At 44.5% G+C, this 14559-nt stretch overlaps 1 protein-coding gene across 1 annotated transcript; it reads right to left on the bottom strand.

The window, feature by feature from the left end:
• Positions 1-13220, bottom strand: LOC100562194 (solute carrier family 22 member 6-A). Its single transcript, XM_003230405.4, has 10 exons — positions 12488-13220; positions 8858-8961; positions 8615-8769; positions 8370-8538; positions 6847-6970; positions 6496-6611; positions 5517-5731; positions 4062-4170; positions 1320-1523; positions 1-206 (listed from the first exon to the last, which is right to left on the bottom strand). Exons 1-10 carry the CDS (start codon positions 12872-12874, stop codon positions 125-127), a joined length of 1665 nt encoding a protein of 554 aa, XP_003230453.2. The 5' UTR covers positions 12875-13220; the 3' UTR covers positions 1-124.
• Between the last annotated feature and the right edge of the window lie 1339 nt (positions 13221-14559).

Here is a 14559-nt window from a genome sequence, read left to right as displayed (position 1 = left end):
TCAATGTCATATGTCACAGTTTTTATTGCACGATACATTGCAGGTGAAAAGCTCTTTCGAGAAAGGGACGGTCCCGATCCTCAGCTCCACTTGGGTTCATCCAAGTCTTTTTTCTCTACATTTTCTAGATTTCCTTCGTTCCTCTCTCCTTCAGGACGATGCCGTCTTGCTGGGAGGCTTCGGCTTCTTTCCGTCTCTCCGCGTCTCTAGATAAAGATAACACTTATTTGCTTAGAAAAGGTCTTGTTGCAAAACACGGAAGAAGAAAGGACATATGTTGTGGTCCTCCTTGACGTGGCCTCTTTTTAAATATTTATACATGGCTCTCGTGTCCTCGTCTCCAAGGTAAACAGACCCAGCTCCTCACAGGGTTTGGCTTCCAGACCTTTGACCCCTTTGGTCACCTTCCTGTTTGTCAATGTCCACCTTGAATTGAGGGATCCAGAGCTGGACATTGGCACTGCTTCATCCAGGGCTCCTCACACTTTTTAAGGGCTGGGGGGCTGAACCAGGATGAAATAGTCCAAAGTTAGGATTGTTGTTGTTGTGTGCCTTCAAGTCGTTTCAGACTTGGGTCAACCCGAACATAAGACCATAGGTAAACAAAGAGACCTCCAAAGAACATCTAGATGGTCTCATAAGGCTGTAGATAAACAAAGAGACCTTCAAAGGCCTTCCGGATGATCTCATCAGGTCATCAGAAGACCATAGACAAAGAAAGGGACCCTCAAAGAACATCTAGATGGTTTTATAAGACCATAGGTAAGCAAGGAGACCTCCAAAGAACACCTAGATGGTCTCATAAGACCATCGGTAAGGAAAGGGACCCTCAAAGGCCATCTAGATGATTTCATCAGGCCATCAGAAGGCCATAGATAAGGAAAGGGACCCTCAAAGAACATCTAGATGGTCTCATAAGACCATGGGTAAGCAAAGAGACCTCCAAAGACAATCTAGATGGTTTCATAAGACCATCGGTAAGGAAAGGAATCCTCAAAGGCTATCCTGATGATCTCATCAGGCCATCAGAAGACCATAGGTAAGGAAAGGGACCCTCAAAAACCATCTAGATGGTCTCATAAGACCATCGGTAAGGAAAGAGACCTCCAAAGCCCATCTAGATGCTTTCATAAGACCATAGGTAAGCAAAGAGACCTCCAAAAGCCATCTAGATGATCTCCTAAGACCATAGGTAAGGAAAGAGACCTCCAAAGACCAGGTAGACTGAGGTCAATCCTAAGTCTAAAGTTTAGGACAGGGGCCAGGTCAGTGGCCTTGGTTGGGGACCCCTGGCTTAATCCCAACTCAGTCGTACTTACGGGCTTTCGACATCGTTGATGGTGTCAGGAAGCGGCACGTTTAAGGTCTCGGGAAGGAAGCAGGCCGCGATGCCAGAGACGATGGGGGCCGCCCCATAGATGACCAAAGGCAGGGTTGGGGAAGACTCGCTGACCATCCTCACCAAGGGAGCCACGATCCCACCAATCCGTGCCATCGTGTTGCCAAAGCCCATCCCGGTCGACCTGCCGTGCAACAGACGGAATAGTTGTCATCTGCACTGCGGAATTGACACAGTTTGGCACCACTTTCACTGCTGTGAAAACGTTGGAGTTATTGTTTGCTGAGAGGCAGAACGACAACCCCACAGGACTTCGTAGCATCGAGCCACTGCAGTTCAGGTGACGTCAAAGTGCATTAATTCTGCAATGTAGACCAGTCGTTCCCAAAATTATTTGGCATTTATCACCCCTTTCCAGAAAAAATATGACTCAGTGCCCCCTGGAAAGGAGGCGTGGCTTAGAGGGGTGGGCGTGGCTCCTGCTCGAGAGGGCGGGGCTGAGCCTCTACCCTAGTCCAAGATGCAGGTCTGCAAGGGGAGGTGGGCGGGGCCACAAATGGGCGGCCAGGACTGGGATGGGCGGAGTTACGAGCTCTGAGTCAGGGCTGAGCTTCTATCCCTGTCCTGCGGCGCCTGCCAGGACACAGGGGGCGGGGCTAGAGGAAGGGGGCGGAGCCTCTTCCCAAGTGCCTGACGGGGCTGAACCTCCATACCCCGCCCCCATGTTCGGAAGCGTGCTGGGCCCATAACCAATTTGTCAGAGTAATTTGCAGCGCAGCAGTAGTTGGATGGAATCAGTGGAACGTAGAACGAAGAGACATCAGAGACGATGGTAAAACTATATACAGTAGAGTTTCACTTATCCAACATAAATGGGCCGGTAGAATGTTGGATAAGTGAATATCTTGGATAATAAGGAGGCATTAAGGAAAAGCCTATTAAACATCAAATTAGGTTATGATTTTACAAATGAAGCACCAAAACGTCATGTTAGACAACAAACTTGACAGAAAAAGTAGTTCAATACGCAGTAATGCTATGTAGTAATTTACTGTATTTATGAATTTAGAACCAAAATATCATGATGTATTGAAAACATTGACTGCAAAAATGTGTTGGATAATCCAGACCAGGGGTCCCCAAACTAAGGCCCGGGGGCCGGATGCGGCCCTTCGAAGCCATTTATCCGGCCCCGATGGCACAAGGGCATAAGGGGGTTGGGCTAAATGACCCAAGGGGTCTCGTTTTCTCTTACAACCCCTATTATTATTATTGCTATTATTATTATTATTATTATTATTATTATTATTATTATTATTATTATTATTAACATTGAGGCTGGGTGGCCATCTGTCAGGGGTGCTTTGCTTGTGTTTTTGGTGCACAAAGGCAGAAGGGGATTGGACTCAATGGCCCAAAGGGTCTCTTCCAACCCTCTTTTTATTATTATTGCTGTTACTATTATTAATTATTATCATTATTATTAATTATTGCTCGGTGGCCAACTATAGTCTGGCCCTCCAACAGTCCAAAGGATTGTGAACTGGCCCCCTGTTTAAAAAGTTTGGGGACCTCTGATCCAGACCGTTGGATAAGCAAGTGTTGGATAAGTGAGACTCTACTGTACAAGTTTTACTGAAAGCAGTAATAAAGACAAACAGACTTGCAGACAAACACAGGACTCTCACTCTAGACAGCACTCAACTCAACCCAGAACTGAACTGATGCAATCAGTAATGCACACACACTTGTGTCTGGACACTCCCCAGTTCCAGCCACACATCAAGGACAACACAGCTTCTCAGTAATTAACTCTTTCCAAACTATGTTACGCTCTGGATCAGGGGTCCCCAAACTTTTTAAGCAGAGGGCCGGTCCACAATCTTTCAGACTGTTGAGGGGCCGAATTATCATTTGGAAAAAAATTACAAACAAATTCCTATGCATACTGCACATGTCTTATTTGTAGTGCAACAACAGCAACAACAACAATGAAAGAACAATACAATATTTAAAAATGAAAACAATTTTAACCAACATAAACCTATTAGGATTTCAATGGAAACTGTGGGCCTGCTACTGGCCAATGAGATAGTCAAGTTAATTAGGATTGTTGTTGTTGTTGTGTGCCTTCAAGTCATGTCAGACTGGCCGAGCCTAAGTCTAAAATTAATTATTTATTTACTGCATTTATTTACTACATTTATATCCCACCCTTCTCACCCCGAAGGGGACTCAGAGCAGCTGTATGTACATACAATGCATTATATTATTTGCATAACCCAATATTAGCATTATACATTACTATATTGAACTATACCACTATACTATTATATAATATGTAATATATAACATATAATTAATATTATTATATGGTATTACTATTAGTATTATATTGTATAACATAGGATTATTATCAATATTATATGTATATACAATATATTATATTACTAAAACTGATATAAAAATATTATATTATAAAACTGAGGGCAGGGGCCAGGTAAATGACCTTGGAGGGCCGCATCCGGCCCCCGGGCCTTAGTTTGGGGACCCCTGCTCTGGATGATGCAATCAGTATGCAAGACAGGCAAGACACAAATTTCATTTAAATACTACCAATACACAAATCCCACATTAACAATTCTAACAAGCGTCTCAGGGGAGATATAGAGGCTCAGCCCTGTCTCAAGGCTTTTCTGGCAAATCCAAGATGGAAACCTACCTGATCACAGTGGGGTAGAGTTCTCCGGTGTACAAAAACACGCAATTGAAGGACGCCGCCAGGCACCCCTTCCCGAAAACAGCCAAGACGGTGCGAAGGAGCGGCATATCTGGGGAGGAGAAGAACTTTGGCAGAGTCCAGCATCGGACTCTGGGGACCCGGGTTCAAATCCCCACTCGGCCATGGAAGTCGACCTTTGTCGAGTCACATTCTCTCAACCCCAGAAGAAAAACCATGAAGGCACACAACAACAACAACAACAACAACAACAACAACAACAAGCCAGTTGCAAGGGCACAGCAGGACTTCCTGTGGGCTTCCCACTGGGCCACCTGTTTATCCCTGGCAAGTCTGTATTTCTTCAATTCTGAGACTTACCGTATATACTCGAATATAAGCTGACTTTGATATAAGCCGAAGCACCTAATTTTACCACAAAAAACTGGGATAACTTATTGTATAAGTATAAGATGAGGGTGGGAAATGCAGCAGCTACGGGTCAATTTTGAAATAAAAATAGATACCAATAATATTACATTAATCGAGGCATCAGTAGGTTAAATAATGTATATATATGGATATAGATATACAGGTACATGGATCTATATGCATATAGGATTTGCAAAGACCTGCAAACATATGAGGGGAAAATTCATATATAAAATTAATGTAGATACAGTACCAATAAAATTACATTAATTGAGGCATCAGTAGGTTGATACATAGATAGATAGATAGATAGATAGATAGATAGATAGATAGATAGATAGATAGAGATATAAAGGTACATAGGGATTGCAAATGCATGCCAGGGTTAATGCCTATATATCTGTAGCAGAATTTGACAAATATTTCATGGAAAAATGTTTTTATAAGATTAATGGATATATATTTTTCTTCTTCCTGACTTGCAAGGGCCTCTTTCCATTTTCAAAACATTCCTTTGTTTAAGAGCGAGGGAGGCTTTGCAAAAGAAAACACAGTGATAAGGGAGAGTAAGAGAGGAATATTTCATTTCAGCACTTTATGAGACCTGTCCCCGCTGGTTTGTTTTTAAATTCTCTGATTTTATTGCTTGGATTTTAATGTATTGTCTATTATTTATTTTGTGAATTGTTGGAATGTTTTTGGTCAAATATCTTGTGTTGTTGTTTTCGGGCTTGTCCCTGTTGTGAGCCGCCCCGAGTCCCTTCGGGGAGATGGGGCGGGATATAAAAATAAAGTTTATTATTATTATTATTATTATCTATTGCAAGCCATTGCTTCCAGGTTCTGTTGCCCGGCCTTGACCTTGACCCCATTATAAGCCGAGGGAGGGCTGAAAAACTTGGCTTATCTTCGAGTATGTATGGTACTTTTTTCCAATATAAACATCTCTAAAATGGATGTATCTTAGAACAAAACCAGGTGAAGACGTGAGATGTTTTGCTACCTCTCCCGGATCTCCGGCCTTACCTTGAGGAACAAAGAGGTTTCCCACAATGGACAGCCCGGCCAAGATGAGGCTCAGCGCTTGAGTGATCCGACGCCCGAAAGAGCAGATGAGAAGGAAAGCAACGAGTTTGGCCGGGATGTCCACCGCCCCGAAGATCACCTGGATCAGGTAGATGCTGACGCCAAAGTTCTGCAAGTCCATCGCCAAGCCGTAATAAGCGAAGCTGGTGGAGAACCTGATGTCGGGAAACGAAAAGGAACTGACTGTATTGTCAAGGAATTATGGGTCCAAGTTCTACACTGATCATATCATGTCCCGTAGTTTTATCTACACTGAACTGGGTCTACACAGAGCTTACCTTTCTGACTGGCAGTTAGGGGGAGAAAGGCTCTTCCTCATCCTCTGTAATTTGGACTATTCTTGGGTTTTTTGATTGAAAGACGTATTTTGGACGACTATGTCTTTTGTGGCCAAATTTGGTGTGATTGGGTTCACTGGTTTTGTTGTTTACTCCATAGTAAAAACAAACATTACATTTTTATATAGATACATTGGACTACTTTTTTCTAAGGTTTTTTGATTGAAAGACGTATTTTGGACGACTATGTCTTTGGTGGCCAAATTTGGTGTGATTGGGTCCAGTGGTTTTGTTGTTTACACCATAGTAAAAATGCACATTATTGAAATTTGGACTGTAATTTTCTAGGTTTTTTGATTGAAAGACATAGATTGGATGACTATGTCTTTTGTGGCCAAATTTGGTGTGGTTGGGTCCAGTGGTTTTGTTGTTTACTCCATAGTAAAAACGAACATTACATTTTTATATAGATAGATTGGACTATTTTTTCTAAGTTTTTTTGATTGAAAGACGTATTTTAGACGACTATGTCTTTTGTGGCCAAATTTGGTGTGATTGGGTTCAGTGGTTTTGTTGTTTACTCCATAGTAAAAACAAACAATACATTTTCATATATATAGACTGGATCTGCCCCAGCTTACCATACAAAACAAAGGCAGCATGTGATGCGGCGCAGTCCCGGTGTGCGCACCAGGTCAGCTACGGTGAAGCTGGATTTGGCAGAGACGGTATCTTTCTGTAAGCTGGCTTTCAAGACCTGCAAAAGGAACACCTCAGCAAGCGAGAGTCCAAAAGTGGCAGGCGAGAGCCCGGAACCTCAATCCATGGCTGAGACTGGATGAGAAAATTCCTCCACACCAGAGGCACCCGAAGTGGCCAGATTCTGGTCAAAGGACACTTAGCATAATGCCAAGCTTTTAACTTTGTGGTTTTTCTATACATTATAACTGTGTTTTCAATTCGCTTCTGACATGATAAATAAATAAAATCACCTCTAGGCTCAGCTTCTCTCCTTGTTCTTTCCGTCCGTTGATCCGTGCCACTTTCTGCAACTCCTTGAGCGCCTTCTCCAGTTTTCCCGCAGTTGCGTACCACCGGGCAGACTCTACAAACCACCTTCGGGAGAGAAAACAAGACGGAGACAAGAGATGGGATCTTTGGGATGGTAAGAGCTGTTCCATCATAGAATTTGCCGCCTGGGATTCCAGTGGAGTCTCCTTCTCTGGATGGCCATCTGTGGGGTGGGCTTTGATAGTATCTTTGTGTTTGACAGAAGGCCCTTGGTGTCTCGGGTAAACAAGTGAGATCACAGACACCACTTTTGTGCCAAAGAGGTGCGGAGGTGAAGAAGACCCTCAGTAACTGGTCAAATTTAGATAAGCCAAGATATATATTCTTTGTTAACTGCAACACAGAAGCTAAACAGGTGAGATCACAGACACCACTTTGTGCCAAAGAGGTGTGGAGGTGAAGAAGACCCTCAGTAATTGGTCAAGTTTAGATAAGCCAAGATATATATTCTTTGTTTACTGCGACACAGAAGCTAGTTTGAGTAAACAAGTGAGATCACAGACACCACTTTGTGCCAAAGAGGTGTGGAGGTGAAGAAGATCCTCAGTAACTGGTCAAATTTAGATAAGCCAAGATATATATTCTTTGTTAACTGCGACACAGAAGCTAAACAAGTGAGATCACAGACACCACTTTGTGCCAAAGAGGTGTGGAGGTAAAGAAGATCCTCAGTAACTGGTCAAGTTTAGATAAGCCAAGATATATATTCTTTGTTTACTGCGACAGAGAAGCTAGTTTGAGTAAACAAGTGAGATCACAGACACCACTTTGTGCCAAAGAGGTGTGGAGGTGAAGAAGATCCTCAGTAACTGGTCAAGTTTGGATAAGCCAAGATATATATTCTTTGTTTACTGCGACACAGAAGCTAGTTTGAGTAAACAAGTGAGATCACAGACACCACTTTTGTGCCAAAGAGGTGTGAAGGTGAAGAAGACCCTCAGTAACTGGTCAAATTTAGATAAGCCAAGATATATATTCTTTGTTTACTGCGACACAGAAGCTAGTTTGAGTAAACAAGTGAGATCACAGACACCACTTTGTGCCAAAGAGGTGTGGAGGTGAAGAAGGCCCTCAGTAACTGGTCAAGTTTAGATAAGCCTAGATATATATTCTTTGTTTACTGCGACACAGAAGCTAGTTTGAGTAAACAAGTGAGATCACAGACACCAATTTGTGTCAAAGAGGTGTGGAGGTGAAGAAGATCCTCAGTAACTGGTCAAGTTTAGATAAGCCAAGATATATATTCTTTGTTTACTTCTAAACGCAGCCATTTGCAAGTACAAACCTTTTGAATGTGTACGCTATTTTGCCTTTTTCATAGCTATGGTGAAAATAAACTGCTTTGACTGGATTTCTGTCTGATTGCCTCCTGTGCCGGAACGGCCGGAGCCAGAGAAAGAACCTTGAGCCTTAGTTTGGGAGACACAAGGAAGAACCTACTCACCATCCGTAGAGGAAGAAGACAAAGTACGGGAAGGAGAGCGCCAGCTGGAGCCAGCGCCAGTCCCGGATGGCAAAGGCCACTCCGGCCAGGACAAACTGCCCAGCGCTGTAGCTGTACCCGGTGGCCATGCTGACCGTCGCCCGGTGCTGCATGGGGGTCCACTCCACCGCTGGAAGAGAAGCAGACACTCTTTGCACATGCTCAGAGGCTTTGCAAGAGCAAAGGGCGGCTGGAAGGGAACTCACAGAGAGAGGAGCAGTTGAGTCCGACGCCCGAGAGCGCCATCCCGGAGAGGAAGCGGAAGGCGCAGTAGGCGGTGAAAGTGGGGGCAAAGGCCGCGCAGGACCCCGAGACGGCCATCTGGAAGCAGGACCAGAGGAGCAGGGCTTTCCGGCCGAACCTACATTGACAGGGAGGCAGCAGAGACCTTGGGTGACCTCACGTCCACTGTCAAAGGGCCACTGAGGTGGGATTTGTAGTTGCCTTACTTGTCCGAGAGGCCACCGAACACCACGGCGCCCGCTAAAACGCCGGCCATGTAGATCGACTGGGCCATTTGCTGCAGGTTTCGGAAGTCGCACACCAGGTCCCACTGCAGGAGGGAGAAGCAACGTTGTGGTCAATGAGTGCGGTCAACGGTACACAACGCAACCTCCGTATCCACAGATCCTCCTGAAATAGACTTCCAAACGGAGGGGGTTGGACTGGATGGCCCATGAGGTCTCTTCCAACTCTACTACCTATGATATGATTCTATGCTGATGTTGGCCCCATTTCTGGAGGCCACCCCTGGCAGTGAGACCAGGGAGAAGCCTGTCGGCAGAAACCCAGGCAAGTGATTCGCCTGAGCTGCCCACTTTAGTGAGTCCCTGCTTTGGCGAGCATTCAGATTAGGCCCAATTGAAATCAGCCAGCAAGCAAGGAGAGAAGGTGATTTTCAGTTATTATCTGCAGATAAGATGCCAGCTAGTGATTCATTCACAAAGTAGATGGCATCCAGAATACAGTTTCACAGCCCTTTTTATACACAAGCTGGCATAGGCTGCAGCCAAGCTTCTAATTCTGACCAATCACAGAGAGGGACTTGGCTCACATGCCAGCATGGGCTGGGACAAGGGATGATTAAGTGTCGATGAATGGGGTTCCTTTTAATGAACAGGAAAAATAACTGATTGAGGGCATTTTCTGGCCCTACCCAGGAATAATAATAATAATAATAATAATAATAATAATAATAATAATAATAATAATTTTATTCTTGTATCCCGCCCCATCTCCCCGTAGGGACTCGGGGCGGCTCACATGGGGCCTTGCCCAACATCACAATATAAAAACAAATCAAAACACATAAATTTACAACAATAAATCAACAATATCAGTAAAACCATCATAAAAACAATATTGCAGGAAAAAGCGTTAAAAACAGATATAAAACACAAGTCTAGGCCAAAGGGCGAATGTGTCAAATCGGGGGGAGGTAGTTACGTCATTGACATAGTCATTACAGTACTAGAAATGACAATAATGACAATAAGAAGGCGAATCAGTGGGTCTATTATTACGTAGGCAGACAACTTGAACCAACAGAATTCACTCATCAAAGGCTTTCCGGAAAAGCCAGGTTTTCAGGTTCTTCCGGAAGGAGGGGAGGAAGACTATTGTCTTATGGCCTAGTGGTTCCAGACCCCAGAGAAACAAAACATCATATATTAATACAATCATGCAAAAATGACAGAGGATGGGTTTGGCTGTAGAAATGCAGATTTCCTTCCGATGCGAGAGGTCCCATTCATCAAAGGCGTAGGTGGTGAAATTGGTTCTTCCCCGAGTAAGCTATTGTGTTGCAATGTCCAGGTAAAGTCCAGGAGATGGGTGAGGCTGGAAATTGATGAGGAAATTCCCAGCTTGGTTTCTTTCTCCCAGGCTAAGCAATTGTGTGGGATGCAAGACATCTTTGGGTTCAGGAACACGGGGAATGGGGATCTCAGGAGCATAAAACATTAGGTTAACACAACATAGAGGCAAAATAGGAACACATAGGAAAAAACATGGAGCATTTAGGGCAAATTATATACACGAGAGACATAGTTTTCCAAAGTACCTCTAACAAGCCAGGCTTCCCAGAGGAAAAAGGGGAAAGAAGGAAAAGAGGGAGGAAAGGAGAAAGAAAGAAGAGAGAAAAAAGGAGACTTCAGTGAGTGGGGACCTGGCCCAGGGAAACTAGACATCCGAAGGCCCCACGGCCGGTTTTGTCATTCAACGCATCCTGCTCTTGCGGGTATAATACTCTTCAAGCCATTGAATGCCCACCATTGTTCTCCTCTCCTGGAGTGATGCCCGTTTCACATTGGACCCGGAATGGTTGGCATTTTGGCAAGATTGTGTATACATTTTGTTATTGTTTTTTGATGTTTCATATTTTATTATTGCTTTGTATTTGATTTTGCTGTAAGCTGCCCCGAGTCCCCTTCGGGGGAGATAGAGGCGGGATATAAATAAACATTATTATTATTATTATTATTATTATTATTATTATTACTAGCTGTGCCCGGCCACGCGTTGCTGTGGCGAAGTATGAGGCCCCTTCTACACAGCTGTATAAAATGCACCCTGAAGTGGATTATATGGCAGTGTGGAGTCAAGATAATCCAGTTCAAAGCAGATAATATAAGATTATAAATGGGTTATATAGCTGCGTGGAAGGGCCTTGAGTCTACACTGCCATATAATCCAGTTCAAATCTGATCATCTGTATTTTATAGGCAGTGGGGAAGAGGCCTAAGTGAGGCCTAACTCTGCCTGTCCCCTGGGCTGAGTGAGTTGCTAGGAGACCAAGTGGGTGGAGCTTAGCCTTCAAACTGGCTGCAATTGGATAAAACCTATTATTCCTCTCTCTCTAATTAGGACTTAATTTTTCTTTTCTTTTTTGTTGTATCAACCTAGAGGCGTGGATGATGGGTTGTGTTGTCAAATTTCGAGGTTGGGGGGCCTGTAGTTTTGTTGTTTTGTCGGTCGCCGTGATGCCATCACTCTTTTATATATATAGATATACAGTAATATTACAGTATATATGTTAATATGTTCCAGAAGCAGCATTCTCTCCTGACGTTTCGCCCACATCTATGGCAGGCATCCTCAGAGGTTGTGCGGTATAATATAGAAGCATTCTCACCTGACGTTTCGCCCACATCTATGGCAGGCATCCTCAGAGGTTGTGCGGTATAATATAGAAGCATTCTCACCTGACGTTTCGCCCACATCTAGGGCAGGCATCCTCAGAGGTTGTGCGGTATAATATAGAAGCATTCTCACCTGACGTTTCGCCCACATCTATGGCAGGCATCCTCAGAGGTTGTGCGGTATAATATGGAAGCATTCTCACCTGACGTTTCGCCCACATCTATGGCAGGCATCCTCAGAGGTTGTGCGGTATAATATAGAAGCATTCTCACCTGACGTTTCGCCCACATCTAGGGCAGGCATCCTCAGAGGTTGTGCGGTATAATATAGAAGCATTCTCACCTGACGTTTCGCCCACATCTATGGCAGGCATCCTCAGAGGTTGTGAGGATGATCCCTGTGATCCCGGCCATGAAAGCCTTCGACAACACAGAGACTGAATGGCTCATCTGTCAGGAAGGATTGGATGGTGTCTTGCCACCTGGCAAAATGGGGTTGGACTGGATGGCCCTTGGGGTCTCTTCCAGCTAGGACTGAGAGTCCAATGGAATCTTTAAGCTGAGGCTAGATGGCCATCTGTCGGGAGGGATCAAGTGGTGTCTTCCCACATTGCAGAATAGGGATGGCCCTTGGGGTCTCTTCCAACTGGGACTGAGAGTCCAGTGGAGTCTTTCAGCTGAGGCTAGATGGCCATCTGTTGGGAAGGATCAAGTGGTGTCTTACTGCCTAGCAAAATGGGGTTGGACTGGATGGCCCTTGGGGTCCCTTCCAGCTAGGACTGAGGGTCCAGTGGAGTCTTTAAGCAGAGGCTAGATGGCCATCTGTCGGGAGGGATCAGATGGTGTCTTCCTCGTAGGAGTCCCACCAGCCAAACCAGAGTCCCAGGCTCAACCCGACGCCCCACTTGCCACCTCGACCCGGGCATGGACCCTTCTTACCTCCGTGACGACGGTGGAGGCAAACTCCTCCTCCTCGTAGACCCATCCGTCCAGACACGGCTCCTCCCGGGACTCCATTCCTCCCAGTTCGGTGGAATTGGAACCCGGGGCCGGCCGCGGGAGGGTGACGAAGCGGCGACATTTCTGCAGCGTCCGCTGCCCGTCCGTCGGGATGAAGAGATGCCGACAGTCCAGGCTCCCGGTGCCGTTGTCGCCACAGGTGAGGTTGGCGGAGACGCGGCAGTGATGTCCCGGCACGGCCGCCGTGAAATTCTGCAGCAAGTTGTGAGTGGCCATGAAGAGGGTCGGGAAGCACAGCAGCACCACGTTGAGCACCTGGAAGCGGCCCGTGCTGCCCACGCGGTCCAAAAGTTCCGCAAAAGCCATCCCGAGACAGCGCTGAGAAGAAACTAGGAAGAAGTTGCTGCCGTTTCGGGCTTGCTTTTGTTTGTCCGAAACGGTTAAGAGTCCCAGCGTGAGATCTTCTCCTGCCGATGGACAAACAGGATGAGTTGTCGCTCCTCGGCTTTGCCCTTTGGCTTTGCGGCTAGAGATGTGAGTCTTCGCGGCATTCCGACTCCCAAGGGACAAAATACGCAACCACGATCAAGAGACGCAAAAACGTTCTCCGGTGTGTTGTCGTTGTTGGGCTCCCGATTAAGCCCCTGCTTATCCGGTCTAATGAGAGGCCCGTCTCCACCGAGGCAGGATTATTAATTCCCAAAGAATTTAGGGGAGGTTGACACAGCAACCACTCAGACCTGAAAGGTGAACTTTCCCCCTTGAAACTATTTGGAAGTATAGTAGAGTCTCACTTATCCAAGCTAAATGGGCCGGCAGAACCTTGGATAAGCGAATATCTTGGAGGCATTAAGGAAAAGCCTATTACACATTAAATTAGGTTATGATTTTACAAATCAAGCACCAAAACATCATGTTATACAACAAATTTGATAGAAAAAGTACAGTAGAGTCTCACTTATCCAAGCTAAATGGGCCGACAGAAACTTGGATAAGCGAATATCTTGGATAATAAGGAGGGATTAAGGAAAAGCCTATTAAACATCAAATTAGGTTATGGTTTTACAAATTAAGCACCAAAACATCATGTTATACAACAAATTTGACTGAAAAAGTACAGTAGAGTCTCACTTATCCAAGCTTAAGGGGCCAGCAGAAGCTTGGATAAGCGAATATCTTGGATAATAAGGAGGCATTAAGGAAAAGCCTATTACACATCAAATTAGGTTATGATTTTACAAATCAAGCACCAAAACATCATGTTAGACAACAAATTTGATAGAAAAAGTAGTTCAATACACAGTAATGTTATGTTGTAATTACTGTATTTACGAATTTAGCACCAAAGTATCACTATGTATTGAAAACATTGACTACAAAAATGGCTTGGATAATCCAGAATGTTGGATAAGCGAGACTCTACTGTAAGTGTTTCAACAAAGTTGGTGGTGGGGATGATTTTTTGCGATGTTTAGAAAGAGGTTTCTTTCCCCCCAATTGTCCTGAATTAATTCTCAATGGTTTTTTTTCCATCTTGTCAAAGGCTTTCATGGCTGGAATCACTGTGTTGCTGAGTTTTCTGGCCTGAATTGCCGTGTTCCCGAAGCATTCTCTCCTGATGTTTCACCCACATCTATGGCAGGTTGTGAGGTTGGTGGAAACTAGACAAGTGCAGTTTATATACAGTAGAGTCTCATTTATCCAAAATAAACGGGCCGGCAGAACATTGGATAAGCGAAAATGTTGGATAATACGGAGGGATTAAGGAAAAGCCTATTACACATCAAATTAGGTTATGATTTTACAAATCAAGCACCAAAACATCATGTTAGACAACAAATTTGACAGAAAAAGTAGTTCAATTCACAGTAATGTTATGTTGTAATTGCTGTATTTATGAATTTAGCACCAAAATATCACGATATATTGAAAACATTGACTACAAAAATGCCTTGGATAATCCAGAACGTTGGATAAGCGAGGCTTGGATAAGTGAGCCTCTACTGTAATTACTGTATTTACGAATTTAGCACCAAAATATCACGATATAT

This window comes from Anolis carolinensis, unplaced genomic scaffold (genome assembly GCF_035594765.1).
Source record: "Anolis carolinensis isolate JA03-04 unplaced genomic scaffold, rAnoCar3.1.pri scaffold_14, whole genome shotgun sequence".
Lineage (NCBI taxonomy): Eukaryota > Metazoa > Chordata > Lepidosauria > Squamata > Dactyloidae > Anolis > Anolis carolinensis.
This window is presented reverse-complemented; position numbering and strand designations above follow the sequence as displayed.

What these genes read in the sequence shown, in the direction of transcription:
- LOC100562194 (XM_003230405.4), bottom strand. Translation starts at nt 12,874, where the DNA reads ATGGCTTTTGCGGAACTTTTGGACCGCGTGGGCAGCACGGGCCGCTTC. An exon ending in GTCTTCTTCCTCTACGGATG is followed by an intron (nt 6,971 to 8,369) that starts GTGAGTAGGTTC and finishes TCTCTCCCGAAG; the next exon opens with GTGGTTTGTAGAGTCTGCCC. An exon ending in CTCTACCCCACTGTGATCAG is followed by an intron (nt 1,524 to 4,061) that starts GTAGGTTTCCAT and finishes GTTGCACGGCAG; the next exon opens with GTCGACCGGGATGGGCTTTG.